This window comes from Oryx dammah, unplaced genomic scaffold (assembly GCF_014754425.2).
Source record: "Oryx dammah isolate SB20612 unplaced genomic scaffold, SCBI_Odam_1.1 HiC_scaffold_5, whole genome shotgun sequence".
Classification (NCBI taxonomy): Eukaryota; Metazoa; Chordata; class Mammalia; order Artiodactyla; family Bovidae; genus Oryx; species Oryx dammah.
The window spans coordinates 93,145,699-93,166,663 of NW_024070189.1; the positions used below are offsets into that span (position 1 = coordinate 93,145,699).

Sequence of the window (20,965 nt, forward strand, 5' to 3'; positions counted from 1 at the left end):
CAGAAGGTGGCCTTATTTGGACATGGGGTCTCTGCAGATGTAATCAAGTCAAGGATCTCAAGATGAGATCATCCTGGATTTAGGGTGGGCCCAAGATCCAAATGATGGTGTCTTTATAAGGGAAAGAAGAGGGAGATTTGGACGCGGAGAGACACACAGATGCGGAGACAGGCACAGAGGAGGAGGCCACGTGAAGATGGAGGCAGAAGAAAGGACTAACAAGGCCCTATTGCACAGCACGGGGAACTACATTCAATAGCTGGGGACAAACCAACAGGGAAAAGAAAGGAAAAGAATACATAGGGACTTCCCTGGAGGTCCAGTGGCTCAGACTGCACACTCCCAATGCAGGAGCCCTGGGTGTGATCCCTGGTTGGGGAACTAGATCCTGCATGCTCCAACTAACAGTTCGCATGCCTCAACTAAGACCCAGTGCAGCCAAAATAAACAAATATTTAAAACAAAACAAAACACAGCTAGATCCAGGTGAAATCAGATGCAAAAGGCTGCCTGTTGTGATTTCATTGATAGGAAATGTCCAGAATAGGCAAATACATAGAGATGGGAAGTAGATTTGTGCCTGGGGATGGGGAAAAGGGGAGTGATGGCTAATGGGTACGAGATTACCTTTGCGGATGATGAGAATGTTCTGGAATTAAGACAGTGGGGATGATTGCACAACACTGTGACTATATTACAAACCACTGACTCATATGTTTTAAAAGGGTGAATATTATGGTATATGAATTTTCCAGGCAAGAATACTGGAGGAGGTAGCCATTCCCTTCTCCAGGGGATCTTCCCAACCCAGGGATCGAACCTAGGTCTCCCTCATTGCAGGCAGATTCTTTACCGTCTGAGCCACTAGGGAAGCCCCGTGAATTATAATATCCCAATTAAAAAAAACAGCAGCAGAATGGTTGAGCCTGTGGATGGCAGAGCTCACCCCAGCAGGTGGGGAAGCTGGGGGCTTTCCCCCGTGATTGAAGCTCTGGGAACATTCTAGAAGAAGGAAAAACACCACAAGGAAGGTTTTAGCTTCCTGATCATCAGCGGCGTTAGGGTGGGAGGGGGAACCTGGTGACAGATTTGGAAGCACTGATTTACCAGGTGGGACTTACAATAACTGTTCCTTGGATTTCTGGAGGAGACCACTGTGGTTGCACTTCATTTAAGGAAACAACTATCCATTTATTTATTCATTTTGAAAGAAGTGATTCTTTAAAGTTAAAAACAAAAAGAGCAAAGTTGTATTCACTGCTGCAATTCTAGGACCTGGTTCACAGCGGGTACCGGGTAATAAATAATCTGCTGAATGAATGAATGACCGAGTAAGTGAATGAACGAACACACCCAGTCGCTGTGGGAGCGCTCCCCCAGCAGTAACAGCCCTAGGAGACAAGGAGTGGTATGTTTGTAATTCGACGGACAGGAAACCAAGGATTAGAGAGTTTAGCTGGCATCTCCAGCAGGACAGAGGCAGACCCGAGGGCCCGGCTGTCATCTCTGTGCTCAGCTGCTCATGGTCCTGTGTTCAGAGAAGTGGCCTCGGGCAGGTCAGCGAAGGAGGAGTGACAGTGGCCTCCTGACAGAGGCTGGAGTGAGAAGGGAAAGTGAGGGAGTGCAGGGCTGTGCGCCGGAGGCTCCCGAGTCAAACAAGAAGGAAAACCAGGCGTGTAGTGCGCTCAGTCACTTTAGTTTTGTCTGACTCTTTGCAACCCCATGGACTGTAGCCCACCAGGCTCCTCTGCCCATGGGATTCCCCAGGCAACAATACTGGAGTGGGTTGCCCTGTCCTCCTCCAAGGGACCTTCCTGACTCAGGGATCGAACCCGCGTCTCCTGCATTGGCAGGTGGATTCTTTATTGCTGAGCCGCACGGGAAACCAGGTGTGTGATTTTCCTATTTCGTTTGTGTCAACCTACCACAAACACTGGCTGAGAACAACACAAATATACTCTCTTTTGGTCCTGGAGGTCTGAAGTCTAAAACAGCAGGGCTGCAATCCTTCCAGAGGCTCCAGGGTAGACTGTTTCCTGACCTCTTTCAGCTTCTAGAGGCTGCCTGCTTCCCGTGGTTTGTGGCCCCTTCCTCCATCTTCAAAGCCAGCATCTTCTTTCAAAAGTTTTTTTATACACGTTTATTTTTATTTATTTATTTTTGGCTGCACGGGTTTCACTGCTGTGCACAGGCTTTCTCCAGTTGCAGTGAGTTGGGGCTACTCTCTAGCTGCAGTGTATGGGCTTCTCACGGTGGTGGTTCCTTCTGTTGCAGAGCATAGGCTCTAGGGCTCTCAGGCTTAGTTGCACTGAAGCATGTGGAATCTTCTTGGACCAGGGATTGAACCCATGATCCTTGAATCAGTAGGCAGATTCTTAACTTGTGGACCACAGGGAAGTCCTAAAGCTATCATCTTCTAACCTGTCTCTGACCTCTGCTTTGGTCACAGCATCACCTTCTCTGACCCGGACTCTCCCGCCTCCCTTGCATAAGGACCCTAGTGTCGACACTGAAGCCATCCAGATCACCAAGGATTATCTCCCCACCTCCAGATCCTTAACTAACTCACACCTGCAAAATTCCTTTTGGCCACGGTAGGTCATCTACTCAAAGTTCTTGGGGGTTAGGATGTGGGCATCTTTGGGCCATATTTCCACAGGATCAGTGGGGTGGGAGGGCCCGCTATAGTTCCAGAACAGAGAAGAGATGTAGCTGTCTCCTTGATCTCCAGAACCACAACTCTCCACGAACTACACCTTGGTGTGTATGCTTATTAGCCTATGTCTGCTGGGAATGGCCAGAAAAGCAAGGACGGGAAACCACCTGGCTGACGGGCATCAGACTCCTGAAGCTGGTTACATAAGCACACGAGTCAGGTTGTTGTTCTGCTGTCAGACTTCATTTCTGAAGGTTTTCACAGCACTTTGCTGCTGGATTCTCCACCTCTCCCCTCCCTCCCTCTCCCCCAAACCCCTAGCAGGCAGTGCCTGCCTTCTAAATAGACACCGTGGGACTTTGCTGAGGGTCCAGCTGGCTAAGACTCCTCGCTCCCCATGCAGGGGGCGGGGTTCCATCCCTGGTTGGGGAACTTGATTCCACATGCCCCAACTAAAGATTGCGAGTGCCATGAGTTACCCTTCTGCCCCGCTCGCCTTCCATCCCAAAGAGCTACAACTTCAGGGTCCCTGGTGGTCTACAGGTGTTCTACAATGTTCTTGAACTCTGAAAGACACTGGGATGGGGTGGAGGTGGGGAGGCGAGAAGAGACCTTTGATCTGAGGGGAGGGCACACTCTTCCCCAATCTCCAAAGCAAGACAAACTTGGAGAGAGCTCCAACTGGCCAGACCAGTGAGGGTCGGCTCCTGGGAGCTGCAGGCTGCGTAGGGAAGCGTTCTCCTAGCTGATGACATTGGCGCCCAGCATCCATCTGGTCACCTCCATCACCCTCTCTCCCACACCACCACCGACAAAGCCCCCACTCATCTGCCTGTGAAACGACCTGAACTCTGTCCTCTTTCTACAGTCCTTGCTTGTTTGGGTTCAACCGATCATCACCGCTCAGGCCACTCTGTCTCCAGCCTCCCCACTGCCCTGTTCCTCCACTCGAGGATGGAGGCAGCCATTGGGTCCACCCTGTCCTATAAGATATGACAGATGGCACATCATTTCCTGACTCTGAGCCTCTGTACACCATTCTCCCTCTGCTCACACCCGCCGAGGCCTGGCCCGGCCACCACCCCGCCACAGAGGACTCTCCCGCCTGGGACCCAGCCAGGGTGACACTGTGACCCCAAGTCTCTGCCTCAACTGGCCTGTCCTGACGGACAGCACTGAGAACTCTGTCTCCCACGTGGCAGGGACCTGAGTCTATCATCAACTTTCTTGTTTAGTCGCTAAATCACGTCCGACTGTTTGTGACCCTATGGGCTGTGGCCCACCAGGCTCTTCTCTCCATGGGATTTCCCAGGCAAGAATACTGGAGCAGGTTGCCATTTCCATCTGCAGGGGATCTTCTTGACCCAGGGATCAAACCCGGGTCTCCTGCACTGCGGGTGGATTCTTTACCACTGAGCCACCAGGGAAGCCCCTCAACAGCTTTCTTGAAGTGGAATTAAAATACTACGCAATTCATCCTTTCCAAGTGTACAGTCCGATGGCTTTCAGTTCATTCAGAGTTGTGTGTCAGTTTCAGAACATTTTCCTTACTCTCAAAAGGAACCCGGACCCCTCAGCTGTCACTCTCCATTTCCCCTCTCCCTACCCCAGGCAAGCACTAATCTGCCTTTTTGGTGTCTGCATGGATTTGCCTGTTCTGAATCTACTGCGTAAATGGAATCAAGACACTATGTGGCCTTTGGGGACTGGTTTCTTTCACTGAGCTTTCACACAGTTTTGAGACTCAGCCAGGTTGTAGAGTGTGTCAATGCTTCATTCCTTTGCACAGCTGAAGAACAGTCTACCGCATGGATGGCCCACATTTTCTTTCTCCCATTCTTCCTTTTTTTTTTTTTTTTGGCCACACTGCATGGCTTGCAAGGTCTCAGTTCCCTGACCAGGGACTGAACTGGGGTCACAACAGTGAAAGCCTGGAATCCTGAAACTAGGCCACAGGGAACTTCCTGGACAACGTTTTCTTTATCCTTTCATCAGTTGATGGACATTGAGATTGTTTCTACTCTTTGGCTGTTGTGAACAATGCTCCTGTGATGTTTCTGTGCCGATTTTTGTGTAGATCTAGGCTTTCTTTTCTCTTTGGCACATACCTAGGGGTGGAACTCCTGGATCTTACTGGAAATCTGACCTTTAGAGGCACTGCCAGACTGTTTTCACAGTTGCTGCCCTGCTCTACAGTCCCACCAGGAGTGTCTGAGGGTCTCCATCTTTCCGTCTTCCTGTTTCTCTTTCAGTTCTTAGACTGAGAGCCCCTGAGGGGATGATGCAAAGGGTCACAAGGATCTGCCATCAGTCCCATGTCCTGGCATGATGAGAACTGACTCCTAGATGACCCAGAGCTGACTCCCTTACTGCCATGATGCCCAGGGATGCTCTACATTGTAGCTGGTCAGTTACTGTCCATTTCACTCTTATGGGGGGACGGAGGAGTACACTGACTCTACTGCGGATGACTTCGCAATTTCTTCTTCTAAATTCAATTTCCCTCTGAAAATTAATCTCAGCAAATCAGAGTTATCCATAAACAGTGTAACTGTCCCGGTGTGCTGCAGTCTTTGGGGTTACAAAGAGTCAGACATGACTGAGTGACTGAACAACAAATTGTCCTCATGGGATCACACTGGATTCCAGCCAAGCAGTCTGATGGGGTCCTGCCCTCCCTCCACCCCACATTGTGATGGAGGGGGCACCCACTTATACCCTCTTACTATGGCCTTTCTCTCCTCCTGAAATCCATCTGTAGGAATGACCAGCTGATATAATGGAGGTTGATGGTGGTGACAGTTGCATGAGCTTGTGAATGTCCTAAAACCCACAGAAAGGCACACTTTAAAAGGGTGAATTTTATGGTATGTGAATTATGTCTTAATGAAGCTTTTTTTTTCTTTTAAAGTGACATGCATTTACAGATGTAGAGAAGAGACTTGTGGACATGAGGTGGTGGTGGTGGTGGTAAGGAGAGGGTGGGACAGAGAGACTTGCACTGACGTATACACCATCTCTTCCTCCAGAGGATCTTCCTAATTCAGGTGTCGAGCTTGCATCTCCTGCATTGGCAGGTGGATTCTTTACTGCTGAACCACCAGGGAAGCCACATGTGCACTACCATGCGTACGACAGCTAGCTAGTGGGAACTGCTTATAGCTCAGGGCGCTCAGCTCCGTGCTCTGTGGGATGGGGGTGTGGGAGGGAGGCTCAAGAGGAAGGAGGTATATCTATCAGTTCAGTCGCTCAGTCGTGTCCAACTCTTTGCGACCCCATGAATCCCAGCACACCAGGCCTCCCTGTCCATCACCAACTCCTGGAGTTCACCCAAACCCATGTCCATCGAGTCGGTGATGCCACCCAGCCATCTCATCCTCTGTCGTCCCCTTCTCCTCCTGCCCCCAATCCCTCCCAGCATCAGGGTCTTTTCCAATGAGTCAACTCTTCGCATGAGATGGCCAAAGTATTGGAGTTTCAGCCTTAGCATCAGTCCTTCCAATGAACACCCAGGACTGATCTTCTTTAGAATGGACTGGTTGGATCTCCTTGCAGTTCAAGGGACTCTCAAGAGTCTTCTCCAACACCACAGTTCAAAAGCATCAATTCTTCGGTGCTCAGCTTCCTTCACAGTCCAACTCTCACATCCATACGTGACCATTGGAAAAACCATAGCCTTGACTAGATGGACCTTTGTTGGCAAAGTAACATCTCTGCTTTTGAATATGCTATCTAGGTTGGTCATAACTTTATATGGCTGATTCACCATTGTTGTGCAGCAGAAACGAACACAACATTGTAAAGCAATTATATGCCAGTTAAAAAAAATTGACATGCATTTAAAACGTAACCACGAGCAATATGTTAAATATATATCCCCTTTGTTAAAATCTTTAGAATAATTTTCTCAAGATATGGTGATACCTTGAACAAAACCAACTGCAACTTTAATCTCAATGGCAACTATAAATCTACTTAAGAACCAAAGCAAAGAAGCAGCATACCAGTTGAATTTAGTTAGCTTGCTTGCCTCTGTGCTTAGCCTCTCACTCTTTGCAACCCTATGGACTGTAGCCCGCCAGGCTCCTCTGTCCATGGGCTATTCCAGGCAAGAATACTGGAGTGAGTTGTCATTTCCTTCTCCAGGGACTGAACCTGAGTCTCCTGTGTCTCTGGCATTGCAGGTGGATTCTTCACCGCTTACACCCAAGGCAATTTTAATCACACAGACACAAAAGGAGCGTAGCTGCAGGGGTCCTTTCACTGAGGCCTCCCAGAGGACATTATTTGAATCAGACTGCCCCTCCCCCATCAGCCACATTCCTCCTGCAGAAAAATTCTTAGTGGCCGCTCAGGAGCTGTGCAGGGAATTGCTTTGTACCTGGAGAGAGGGTTTACAAACCAAGAGCAGCTCTTCACCACTTTCAGCGGAAAAGTAAAGTTTAACTCACAAATAATGCAGAAACAGTGACTAGCTGGACCTAACAAAGCCTCTGGGCTTAAGATGATTTAAGAGAGCCTAGAGGAAAATGTTTAAAAAGTCATAGGTGGAATTTGCAGAAATGGAAACAGGACCCAGGAAGAGTGAAGAAAAATGAAGGAGACCTTGACATGAGGATCAGAAATATGCTAAGCACGTGGAAGGTAAACAGCCAGGGAGGCACAGCTGGTGACCACAGCCCTAGTCCCCGTGGGGGCGGGGGTGCGCTGGTGACAAGGGCAACTGGCTGTAATCGCTACTGTGTGACAAGAATGAAAAGTATACCAAGGTTTCCACCAGGAACAATGTACATTCTACCACAGCTTTCAACATGGGGGCATTCTTAAGTCGACTGAAGGAAAAAAAAAAGAGAAAGAAAAGACATTCAAAGAATCTCCTTTCTCTCCTACATGCCACTGAAACGGGAAGTAAACAATACACAATGCAAACAAGTTACACTGACAAGAATTTAAAAAACGACCCCACTCCTTTATTTTGGGGCTGAGCTGTGCTGCATGCAAGATTTCAGTTCCCTGACCAGGGACCAAACTTTTGCCCCCTGCAAGGGAAGCACAGAGCCCCAAACACTGCGCTGCCAGGGAAGCCCCTCTTACTCGCTTTAGCACAGCTTCTTCCACCCCCTCAGAAGGGCTTGACCCACAGAACTAGCAAACTATTGATAAGATACAAACTGCAACCCAGTCCAAACAACAACTGAGATGCTCACATTTTCCAGACTCTCTATTACTTGGAATGTCGACTGAAAAATACGGGTCTGCCTGAGATTTAAAAAAAAAAAAGAAAAAGATGCCATTTGCAGCAACATGGATGGACCTAGAGTATTAAATGAAGTAAGTCAGAGAAAGACAAATATCATACGATATCATTTACAGGTGGAATCTAAAAAAATGATAGAAATGAACGTAACTACAAAACAGAAACAGACTCACAGACATAGAAAACAAACTGATGGTTACCAAAGGGGATGGCAGGAAGATAAATTAAGAATTTGGGATTAACATACACACACCTGTTGTTTACCTGTTTATATATAAAACAGGTAAACAGCAAGGATCTACTGTATAGCACAGGGAACTATCTTGTAATAAACTATAACAGAAGAGAGTATGAAAAAGAATGTATATATATGTGTGTATATATATATATGAATATACATATATGGGAATATATTTATATATATGGAATCCCCGGTAGCTCAACAGTGAAGAATCTGCCTGAGATGCAGGAGATGCACATTTGATCCCTGGGTTGAGAAGATCCCCTTGAGAAGGAAATGGCAACCCACTCCAGTATTCTTGCCTGGGAAATCCCATGGACAGAGGAGCCTGGTAGGCTACAGTCCATGGGGTCACAGAGTCGGACACAACTTAGTGACTAACCAACAACAAATATATATATGTATAATTGAATCACTCTGCTGTACACTTGAAACTAAAACAGCATTGTAATCAACTATATTTCAATAAAAATTAAAAAATTAAAATACAGACCTGGGGGCATACCACATGCACAGAATATATAACACTTATTGAGCATTCACCATATGCCAGGGGCTGTGCTTCCCACCTTACATGTATTACCTCATCAAATCCACAATTGATCCTCATTCTGGGTTTAAAGATGGGGAGACTGTGACTTAAGTGGTGGAAACTGGGACCAGAAGAACCCAGATGTGATTTGACACTTAAGCCTGTGCTCTTGACACTTCTCCATACAACTCCAGAATTATTAACCGGGATACCTGCAAAACCATCCCCATATCGCCCTTGGCCATAGGGCTGTTCACCTGTCCTGAACTTTCTCTAGTCAACAAGAAGAGACCTGCCCTTCTACGATCCTGGCTGGAGTTCCCCCTCTCCCCCAAACGGAGACAAAAGGAAGAAAAGTTGTGTTCTTCATTTCCGAGGTAAAACTTCGCCAATGCTCCTGATCCCCTGGGCCAGCCGTCTCTTCTACCACTTCGATCTCAACAGAGAACCAGGTAGAAGAGAGGAGAAGATAGTTACAATAAACCGTGCAAGGACCAAGGGCCTCTGATTCCTGCACCGCACCATCTAAATTCTTCCACAATAAAGAAACTGGAGGAAGAACTAAAGACCCAAAGCACACACACCTCCTATGATTTTGTGACCCTAACGATCGACTGGCAGGAGGACGTGGGCTCCACGGAGTGAGCGATGCTCAGAGGCTTCAAGTCCCCCGGTGCTGAGTTATCACCACATCTCAGCTGCTGCCCCGGGAGCTCCAGATCCCGGACGCGGAATGCCCTCCCTGTTGACCCAGGGAGGTTGCACTGCCCAAGGGCTGGGGCTCGGCCGGAGCCGGCGGGCATCGTCTGAACTGTGCCTTCTGCAAACAGAGCCTGAATGCACGGAAGGGACAGCCTGCACTGCAGGATCCGCCCGCCAGTTTGGACGAGCCCACGGGGGCCGGCCCCGAAGCAGAGGTAGCCTCGGGGGTCCTGCGCCCGAGGCCACCCCCGGGAACCGATGGCGCCTTCGTTGGGCCCGAGGCCTCCTCCCGAGCCTCGTTCTCCTCAGACCTGCCCCGCCGCCCTCACCTTAGTTCGCCGCAGGTCTCTCGCCGCCCGCAGCTCCGTTAACTTTCCTGCCTCCGCTGCCGCCCGGCCTCCCGGGGTCCACGGCTGCCCTCGGCTCGGAGCCGGAAGCGGGAAGCCGCGGGGGTGAGGTACGCACGCGCGGCTCCGCCCCCAAGGGCGGGTCAGAGGGTGTGGCCCCGGAAGGGGGCGTGGTTCAAGGACCGGAGGGTCGCGCGAACCTAGGTCTTTGAGGCTCAACTTGGTGATGCCGGCAGGGGTCTTTAGCTCGAGCTTAGGCAAGGTGAGGGGACTGAAAGGTGCTTTCGAGGAGGGTGAGGGTTATCCTTGAGGGGCGGGTCAGTCGGGCAGAGGGGCGTCTAGGGGAGGCCTGAGAGGAAATCAGCGGAGTTGGGAACCGTTTTGGGGGAGGGGGGTCAGTGGGGCCCCGAGGTATTCGCGGGACTGAGAGGCGCTTAGAAGGAATCTTTAGGAGAGATCATTGGGGTTGAGGGGTGTTTTGTGGAGTCATCGGGGACCTGGGTGATTAGCAGGTCTGGGAGGAGTTTCCTGGTAGAAGATAGCAGGGCTGGGGGGGCGACTTGGGGAGTTGGGGCAGAAAATAGGGTACAATGAAAACCTGGGGACATCAAAGGGGGATTAACCCCGGAGGAGAGAAGTTTGAGAGGGGAGGGTGCAAGAAATGGAGAGAACAGGTCTGTGTCCTGCGAAGAAGTGGCCCCCTAGGTTATAGGAAGTGAAAATTTACAAGTCTTGAAAACATGAGTCATTTATCTCTCAGGTTATCCCAGACACTGCAACATAGATACCACCAGATACTCCAAACACATTTCAGACACCCAGCAGATACCATCAGATACTCAAAGCTCATACCCCCAAACTATTCAGAATCTGAAAAACATGCCAGATATCTCAAAAGTACTGGATGCCTTCATCTAGTAGCCATCAACTACCCGCAAACAGGCTTTCAGACCCTCTGGAATATATCAAAGCCCCACATGGAAACTTCTAGATTCCCTCCAACACAGATGCTATTAGAAACCCCCAAAGGGGTGTTCAGAGGATGGAACACATGCTGGACACCCCCACAGAGGTGTTTTCAGACACCTATAGACATGCCAGATGCCCCTCCACGTGCCAGCATCCCCTCAGATACCATCAGCCACCCCAGTCCTGAGACTTGTCTAATCCAGGCCCTCTATAGGTGAAGAGGGTGGGTAAGAATCAGGAGAGGAGCCAAGAGCTTTCACTTCATGTCCAAGCTAGTCAGCCAGGTCAAGATCGCCCCCAAATAAGCTTACTTCAAAACACACACAATCAGGATGTCCCTAGTGATCCAGTGGCTAAGACTCCATGCTCCCAAAGCGAGGGGTCTGGGTTTAATCCCTGGTTAGGGAACTAGATCCCATATGCCACAACTAAGAGTTTGAATGCCAAACTAAAAGTTCTGCATGCTGCAACTGAAAGATCCCATGTGCCTCAACCAAGACCTGGTGCAGCCAAATAAATAATAATAATAATAAACCCACACACAATCTGTATTTGAGAGCTCTCAGTTAAGGACCTGGGTGGCAGAGAGTCCCCAAGTGAACTGTCTTCGGTTTAAGTCCAGACTTTATGATCAGGAGAGGGAACATGTCTAAGGAGTTGGAGGGTCCAGAAATGCAAGAATCCCACCCCAGTGGAGGTCATCAGACACCCACCCCAATTGAGGTCAGAAGCGCAGACACAGGTACTTTTGAGGTCTCGGTGGATCTGTAAATGATCACTCTCTCTGAATGCCCATAACTTTTGGACTTTATCCCAAAGGCAGTGGGGAGTCACTGAAAGATTTTAAGCAGAAAGAGTGGCATGATCCTTATATCTATAGCTCCCTTAGTTATAGACACCTTCAGGTTGACAAAGTTCTCCCCTAAACCCTTTCAAGGGGCTTGTCAGAAAGAAGAGCCATCTCTTGTCTTCCTTTTGTCCATCTAACCATTTTCTGCTTTTACCGAGTCCTTATCATGGGCCAGGGACTCTGCCAAGAGCTGAGGATCTGTGTTTCTCAGTCTTGCTACTAATGACAGTTCATGCTTGTGCTCAGTCACTTAGTGGTGTTTGACTCTTTGTGACCCCATGGACTGTAGCCCTACCAGGCTCCCCTGTCCATGGGATTCTCCAAGCAAGAATACTGGAGTGGGTTGCCATGCCCTTCTCCAGGGAATCTTCCCGACCCAGGGATCGAACCCAGGTCTCCTGAGTTGCAGGCAGATTCTCTACTGTCTGAGCCACCTGGTAAGCCCATAATGTCCACAGACATTGCTAAATGTTCTTCAGGGGGGACACAGTGACCCTTGGCTGACAGCCATTGGAACTTAAAGTCACCTCATGCAGGCTTTAAAGTCACCTCATTCAGGCTTTCAAGTCACCTCATGCAGGCTTCCTGGGGGAGGTGGCCTTGCTCTTTGTCTTAGAGAATGAGTAAGAGTTAGGTGGCGGAAGGAGTTCCAGGAAGAGCACTGAATGAGCAAGGCACACGTTACCGGCACGAGCAGCCACGAGACTTCAGGGTGGCTGGGCGAGGGGATCTTGTGGTTGAGTAGTGGCAGAGAAGGGTGGAGGGCTAGGTGGGGTCAGACCATGGAGGAGCCTCAAAGGTCAAGGCTAGGAACAGGACTATCAGGAATGGCGCTCCATCAGTGGGGCTGGTGGCTGGGAAAGTATCTCAGCTTTACCCTGGAGACACTAATTACCTGGAACATGATTCACTTCCTGTTCTGTTCAACTTACAGTGGGGCTGTCTCCTTAAGGGGACAGTCAGTCACATCTAGCTTTGAATACCTGTGATGGGAGGTAGGCTTGTGGCGACTTACACCCAGGTGGTGCCTGCTCTCAGCCCGCTGGAGTGAGACACAGGTGTTCTGGCCTCATGTTGCTCCCTTAGACAGGTGTGGGGCTGTGGTCAGAGCCTAGGGTTAGGGTCTGTGACTAAAAGGCTAGCTTTGCCTCCATAACAAGAGCTATCACCAGGATTTCCCTGGTGGTCCAGTGCTCTGAGAATCCTCCTGTCAATTCAGGGGACACAGATTGAGTCCCTGGTCCAGGAAGATCCCACACGCCATGGAGAAAATAAACCTGTGTGCCACAGCTACTGAAGCCCACCTGCCTTAGAGCCCGCACTCTGCAACAAGAGAAGCTACCGCAGTGAGAAGCCCGTGCACAGCAACTAGAGAGTAGCCCCCGTTTGCCACAACTGGAGAAAGTCCACTCAAAGCAACGAAGACCCAGCACAGCCAATAAATAAACACTAAAATTTTAAAAGAGAGATATTGCCAAATGTTGATGACAATAGGTGCTACCATTGCCTGTAAGTACCCAGCACCATGTTGAGCACTCATCATTTCTGTGACACGAACTCCAATCTCCCTTGATCTCAAAGGGTTGTCCTGAAAGTCAAATGTTGTCTCCAGAACATGGAACTTGACTCCTGCCATCCTGAGAGTAGGCTGGATTGAGTGACCTGCTTCTAGAGAATAGAGAAGAGAAACGGGAAGAATAGCAACCTGGCAGTTGTTAACCTTACCCCCGTGATAAAGATTAACATTCTCAAGGATGTCATGTCGATAGCACTTACCCCCTGATCTGATGAGGCAGAAAGGTTCCCCAGACCCATAGCCCCTCTACAATTTTAAGAAAACACCAGGACTTCCTTGATGGTGCCGTGGGAAAGAATTCACCTGCCAGTGCAGGGGACACAGGTTTGATCCCTGGCCTGGGAAGATTCCACGTACTGCGGGACAGCTAAACCCATGTGACACAGCAACTCTGCCCTGTGCTGCGACGACTGAAGCCTGAGAACCTGGAGCCGGTGCTCTGCAACAAGAGGAGCCACCACAGTGAGAGGCCTGTGCGCTGCAACAAAGCCCCAGTGCAGCCCAAAACGAATAATAAATAAATAAACTTTTTAAAAGGGCTTCCCTGGTGGCTCAGATGGTAAAAAATAAAACCTGCCTGCAATGTGGGAGACCTGGGTTTGATCTTTGGGTTGAGAAGATCCCCTGGAGGAGGACATGGCAACCCACTCTAGTAGTCTTGTCTAGAGAATTCCCATGGACAGGGGAGCCTGGTGGGCTACAGTCCATGGAGTTGCAAAGAGTCAGACATGACTGAGTGACTAAGCACAATTAAAAAAGAAAACATAAGACATGGGAATTCTCTGGGCATCCAGTGGTTAAGAATTCGTACTTTCCCTACTGAGGACATGGGTTTGATCCCTGATTGGGGAGCTAAGATCCCACAAGCTGAGAAGCATGGAAAAACAAACCCATCAAAACCCCAATAATGATAATCTCCCCCAAAACATCAGGCAAGCTCAGATTAATGGACATTGTACAAGACACCTGGCTAGCATTTCTCTGGATTGTCAAAGTTATGAATAGTAAGAAGAGACAGAGAAACCCTCACAGACCAGAGAGACTAGGAAGACAGGATGATTGAAGTGAATGTGGTATCTGAATTGGATCCTGAAACAAAGAGAACACTAATGAAAGAACCAAACCAAACCTGGTGAAATCTGAATAGAATCCAGAATTGGGTTAATAGTACTGTACCAATGTTAGTTCCTAAGTTGTGACAAATGTATCGAGGTCCTATTGAGAGTCCCTTGGACTGCAAGGAGATCAAATCAGTCAATCCCAAAGGAAATCAACCCTGAATATTCATTGGAAGGACCGATGCTGAAGCTGAAGCTCCAATACTTTGGCCTTGTGATGCCAAGAGCTGACTCACTGGAAAAGACCCTGATGCTGGGAAAGATTGAAGGCAGGAGGAGAAGGGGATGACAGAGGATGAGATGGTTGGATTCCATCACCAACTCAATGGACATGAGTCTGAGCGGACTCCGGGAGATGGTGGACAGGGAAGCCCGGCGTGGTGCAGTCCGTGGGGTGGTAAAGAGTCAGACACGACTTAGTGACTGAACAACAACAACAAGACATTAACATGAGGGAAAACTAGGTGAACTGTATATGGGAGCTCTCTCTGCACTTTTCTGTAAATCTAAAATGAAAAGTTTCCAGGGGGGTAGGGGTCTGCCCTGCACTGGAGGGGTAGGAGAGTTCTCAAATAGATAGTTGTATACTCTAAGTTGCTCCCCCAGGTGGCTCAGTAGTAAAGAATCTGTCTGCAATGTAGGAGACCCAGGTTCGATCCCTGAGTTGGGAAGATCCTCTGGAGGAGGAAATGGCAACCTGCTCCAGTATTCTTGCCTGGAAAATTCCATGGACAGAGGAGCTAGGGTTCAGTCATGGGGTCGCAAAGAGACATGACTGAAGCGACTGATCATACTCCAAGTTAGAGTCTATTGCCAAAATGCAGCAAAAGACTTCACTTCCAAGTTACAGATCTGGTCTCTTTGAAGTCTGATCTTTTGTCTTACTCTAATGGTAAAATCCCTAAGTAAGCATTAGTTTCACCATAGTGTTAGCATGGATTCTTTTTTTCCTGCAACAACAACAACAACAACAACAACAACAACAAAAAACATTAAGCTAGCCCTTCTGCCTGTCTTGCATTTTATTCTATAAGTGGTTATTCTCTGGTTTATGCTAGCCAAGGACAGCAATCCACAAAAGTTCCATCCTTACATCAAGGAATGGAATCTGATCCTGAGTGTCTAGTATTTTGCCTGTGAGTCCACTGATAAAAGATTGTTGGAAACCAGTCATAGAATCTGAAAATAAACTCTAATCTCTCCTTTGCTATTTTGGGATTTTCACAGAAGCCAAGAACTCATTGCAAAACATTTTTGCGAGTATGACTGCTTATATTCCATCCAGGAACAGTGCATTTTTGCTTGGTTTAGAATTACTGGTAGCTCATTTTAAAGCAAAGGAAAACCCACTGAGTGCGTGTTTGCTGTCTTTAGAACTGTTTGCCAAAATATGGTATGAAAATGTTTCCATCTTCCTGCTATTTTAAATATTATTGTACAGAGCCATTATCAATGCCATTTTTTTTGTAGGGAAAAAAGCCTTAAAAAGTGCTCCAATTATTGACACTAAGTGCATCAAACAAAGTGTCTTTGGCATGTTAGACTTTTGCTCTTCTGTAATTTAATTTTCTTTTAAAATATAAAATTTTGCCTTGTTGTTCAGTCACTCATTCATGTCCAACTCTTTGCCACCCCATGGACTGTACGATGCCAGGCTTCCCTGTCCTTCACTATCTCCCTGAGTCTGCTCAAACTCATGTCTGTTGAGTCAGTGATGCCATCCAGCCATCTCATCCTCTATCATCCCCTTCTCCTGCCTTCAATCTTTCCCAGCATCAGGGTGTTTTTTTCTTTGCATCAGGCATTGGGGCTTCAGCTTCAGCTTTAGTCCTTCCAATGAATATTCAGGATTTCCTTTAGAATTGACTGGTTTGATCTCCTTGCTGTCCAAGGGACCTCAGTTTGAAGGCATCAGTTCTTCAGCACTCAGCATTTTTATTGTCCAGCTCTTACATCTGTACATGACTACTGGAAAAACCATAGCTTTGACTATATGGACCTTTGTAGGCAAAGTAATCTCTGCTTTTTAATACACTGTCTATGTTTGTCATTGCTTTTCTTCCAAGGAGCAAGTGTCTTTTAATTTCATGGCTGCAGTCACTGTCCACAGTGATTTTGGAGCCCAAGAGAATAAAGTCTGTCCCTGTTTCCATTGTTTCCCCATCTATTTGCCATGAAGTGATGGGACCAGATGCCATGATCTTAGTTTTTTGAATGTTGAGTGTTAAGCCAGCTTTCACTGTCCTCTTTCACCTTCATCAACAGGCTCTTTAATTCCTCTTCACTTTCTTCCATAAGGATGGTGTCATCTGCATATCTGAGGTTATTGATATTTCTCCTGGCAATCTTGATTCCAGGTTGTGTTTCATCCAGCCCAGCATTTCACATGATGTACTCTACATATAAGTTAAATAAGCAATATGACAATATACAGCCTTAATGTACTCCTTTCCCAATTTTGAACCAGTCCTTTGTTCCATGTCCAGTTCTAACTATTGCTTCTTTACTTGTATACAGGTTTCGCAGGAGGCAGGTAAGGTGGTCTGGTATTCCCATCTCTTGAAGAATTTTCCAGTTTGTTGTGATCTACACAGTCAAAGGCTTTAGCATAGTCAATGAAGCGGAAGTAGATTTTTTTTTTTTGAATTCTCTAGCTTTTTCTGTGATCCAACAGATGTTGGCAATTTGATCTCTGGTTCCTCCGCCTTTTCTAAATCCAGCTTGAACATCTGGAAGTTCATGGTTCACATACTGCCTGGCTTGGAGAGTTTTGAGCATTACTTTGCTAATGTGTGAGATGACTGCAATTGTGCAGTAGTTTGAATATATCTATATATTTATTTTAAAATACTCAACTCTGCATCAACATGGATGCATTTCTCTACTGGATCAGTGCTGGCTCAGTTCTGGATCTCTGCCCTCACCCTTCCTTCTGCCAACTTCCCACCTGCTCCTTGAATTTGATGCCAGAGATAAAGCTCCTCAGGGCTTGATCCTGGCCTTCCAGGGAGGTTCTAGTATCCAGCAGACCTCACCCTCACCCCACCCAGATGAAGAGATGAGGAAGTCAGCAGAAACAGGAAGTCACTTGCTGGTCAGGAAGATTCCCTGGAGGAGGGCATGGCAACCCACTCCAGTATTCTTGCCTGGAGAATCCCACAGACAGAGGAGCCTGGCGGGCTACAGTCCATGGGGTCACAAAGAGTCAGACACTACTAAAACGAATGTAGCACACACCTGCTGCTTAAAAGGACTTTCAGATGCTGAAGACTTTGCAAAGCCTGGGTGGCTTCTGCTGGAGAGTGCTCACAGGGTCAGAAAGCAGGTTGGAGATCTTTGGAGAGAAAGCTCCAAATGGGTCCACTCCTGACCGCAGCAGCTAACAGGCCCACCGCCAGCAAAGACTACTCCGGAAAACGGGAGGAATGAGGAAGGAAAATGCCCACGTGTGGGGCCAGGCAAGGCAGAAATGCAAAACCTGTGGCTCAGGTCTTGAGGAGGAACCTGCCCCCAGGGTGGAGGGACCGCTCTCACTGCATGGCCCACCCTGGGGCCAATTCTCTATTGCACTCGCCTACTGATTCTCACCTGGGCAATCCTAGCCCCCAGGGGACATTTGGCCACATCTAGAGACATTTTTGGCTGACATAACTCCTGGCGCAGGTGATAACAACATCTAGGTGGAGGCAATGGATGCTGCTCAACATCCTGCAATGCACAAAACGGCCCTCCCCTCCCTTGACAAAGAATGACCAGGCCTCGAAGAGCAATAGGGCCGAGGTGGAGGAACCCTGCAGCAGCCTGAATTTGCAAGTAGCATGCAGTTGCCAGTGCCTCCTCTCTTCCCCTTGTCAAAAAAGCAAAGTTCTAAATCTCATAAAAGACCAGAGTAATCTCCCTCCAAGGCCTTTGGAACCCAATACTTTTTCCTGATTTCTGTGTTGAGTTTCCCAGGTGGCTCAGTGGTAAAAAAAAAAAAAAAAAAAAATCTGCCTGCCAGTGTGGGAGACACAGGTTCAATCCCTGGGTTGGGAAGATCGCCTGGAGAAGGAAATGGCAACCTACTCCAGTATTCTGGCCTGGGAAATCCCGTGGACGAGGAGCCCGGCAGGCTGTAGTCATGGGGTCACTAAAGAGTCCATACATAGCTTAGTGACTAAACAAAATAAACAAAATGTTTTCCTGAGCAGAGACTGTTATTTCTGAGACAGTGCTGGGAGGCAGGAAATTGCCTGTTAATGGGCTGATCCTGCCTTCTCTGCTCTCTCTCTCCCTCCAATTCATATATTACAGACCTAACCCCTTTCACTACATCGTGCCTGCGTGCGTGCTAAGTTGCTATATCATGTCTGACTCTTTGCGACCCTACAGACTATAGCCCTCGGGGCTCCACTGTCCATGGAATTCTCCAGGCAAATATACTGGAGTGGGTTACCATTTCCTCCTCCAGGGGATCTTCCTGAACCAGGGATTGAACCCAGTTCTCCTGCATTGGCAGGCGATTCTTTACCACTGAGCCACCAGGGAAGCCCCATCAGGGCATCATAAGGTGGCCTTATTTGGAAATAGGGTTATTGCTAATGTGTTTAGTTCAGTGAGGTCATACTGAGTTAGGGTTGGCCCCTAATCCTCAGGCAAAGGGGAATTTGAGGCATGAACATGAGTATGGGGACAATGCCACGTGAAGACCATAGTTCTGCTGGCACAAGCCGCTGGACTTCCAGAAGCCAGGAAAGACACTTGGGATGGACACTTTCCCAGCACCTGTAGAGGGAGCTGACGCCTCGATCTTGAACTTCTCCAGAACTCTGAGACAATGCATTTCTGTGGTTTAAGCCAGCCTGATTGCAGCTAACTAATACACTGCCTGAGTCTGGATTTTGCCAACAACGAAAGCTAAAATTTAAAGGGAGTTTGGGAGTCCCAAACTTCCCTGGTGGTCCAGTGACTAACACTCTGCACTCCCATGGCAGGGGGCCTGGGTTCCACCCTGGTCAGGAAACTAGATCCCACATGTTGCAACTGAGAGTTCACACGCCACAACTCAAGATCCTGCATGCTGAAACGAAGACTGAAGATCCTGCGTGCTGGAACTAAGATCTGGTGCAGCTCAATAGATGAATTAATAAGCATTTTTTTTAAAAAGGAACTTGTGTGGGGGAGTCCAAGCTAACCAAATAACCCCTGCTCTTAGGGATGGATTCCTGGTGACCTCCAGGAAGCCATGGTTGGCCTGACCTGGAAAGGAAGGATGCAAAGATGGAAGGAGGCCATGGGAGCGATTTAGGGGAAGTGAGGCAGAGAAAGTGGCTGCCATCCAGGACGACGGGCTGGGCCACCGGACTCACCAGAGCTCAGAAAAGGTTTGCCACACAGAGGGCAGCTGGAGTGGCCAGAGAAGGTTCCTCGAGCCAGCTGGTGCCCGTTGATACATTCTTTCCTCTCTCGCGCATCCTGACCTTTGTCCTTCTGATGCACCGGGGTCTTCCCCTGTTGGGGACAGGGGTGGACCTTAGAATGCCCTGTATGTCCCTTCCCACTTGGAATCACAGGGCTCTGGGGCCGGGGACATTCTGGCAAGCTGGAGAAGGCAGAGAGGGCCCCCCCAACCCCTGGCCCAGCCCTCTGACCTTCTCCTTCTGCCTGGTGACTCGATTGCGCAGGGAGCTCAGGCTGCGTTTCACCCTGGTGCCCCTGTCACTTCTCTCCGTCTTCCCCATGCTGTCCTCGCTCCTAAGGGGTGGAGAGTTTGGTGAAGAGGGTTACAGCAGACCCAAAAGGCCCTTCTGGCCAGTTCTGCAGGTCACTCCTGGGATCCATCTAGAATCTGTCTACCTGAGGCCCCTCTATCCTGTTCCACCCTCGCTGTGGTCCTGAACTCTCTCTCTCCTCTCGCTCACTTATTCACTCAAGACACATTTACCGGGCTTCCCTGGTGGCACAGTGGATAAGAATCTGCTTGCCAGTGCAAGAGATGCAGGTTCGATTCCTGGTCCGGCAAGATCCCACATGCTGTGGGGCAACGAAGCTGGTGTGCCACAGCTACTGAACCTGTGCCACAGAGCCTGGGAGCCACGGTGACTGAAGCTCAAGCACCTAGAGCCCACGCTCCACAAGAGAAGCTACCGCAGTGAGAAGCCCAAGCACCTCAACCAGAGAAAAGCCTGTGCAGCAACAAGCAACAAGTGCAACTGTGTATATATACATAATATATACAGGTATAGTATGTATATACTATAGTTTGCATACAGATATAGTATGTATATATATATATATATATATAGGTGTATATACAGAGAGATCTATCTATCTATATATATAGAGAGAGAGCTTCCCTGGTGGCTCAGATGGTAAAAGAATCTGCTGCAATTTGGGAGATCCAGGTTTGATCCCTGGGTTGGGAAGATCTCCTGGAGAAGAGCATGGCAACCCACTCCAGTATTCTTGCCTAGAGAATTCCATGGACAGAGGAGCCTTGTGGGCTACAGTCCATGGGGTCGCAAAGAGTCGGACACGATTGAGCAACTAACACTTTCATTTTCATATACATATATAGGGCTTCGAGGGGGCTCAGTGGTAAAGAATCCGCCTGCCAAGCAGGAGACCCGGATTTGATCCCTGGATCAGAGAGATCCCCTGGAGAAGGGAATGGCAAACCACTCTAGTGTTCTTGCCTGGAAAAATCTCCATGCACAGAGGAGCCTGGCAGGCTACAGT

General features: G+C 48.5%; 1 protein-coding gene across 3 annotated transcripts in view; it reads right to left on the reverse strand.

The window, feature by feature from the left end:
• Nucleotides 1-20,965, reverse strand: part of ARHGEF18 (Rho/Rac guanine nucleotide exchange factor 18) — a 70,705-nt gene that overhangs the window by 44,192 nt on the left and 5,548 nt on the right. For 2 of the 3 annotated variants that reach the window (XM_040240602.1, XM_040240601.1), the window contains exons 7-8: nucleotides 19,879-19,981; nucleotides 19,597-19,738 (exon numbers count right to left, since the gene is read on the reverse strand). In XM_040240602.1, the coding sequence (XP_040096536.1) occupies nucleotides 19,597-19,738; nucleotides 19,879-19,981 (245 nt within the window). Of the gene's footprint in view, nucleotides 1-9,717; nucleotides 9,835-19,596; nucleotides 19,739-19,878; nucleotides 19,982-20,965 lie in introns of those variants that run through there. The other variant, XM_040240603.1, reaches the window with a different exon arrangement.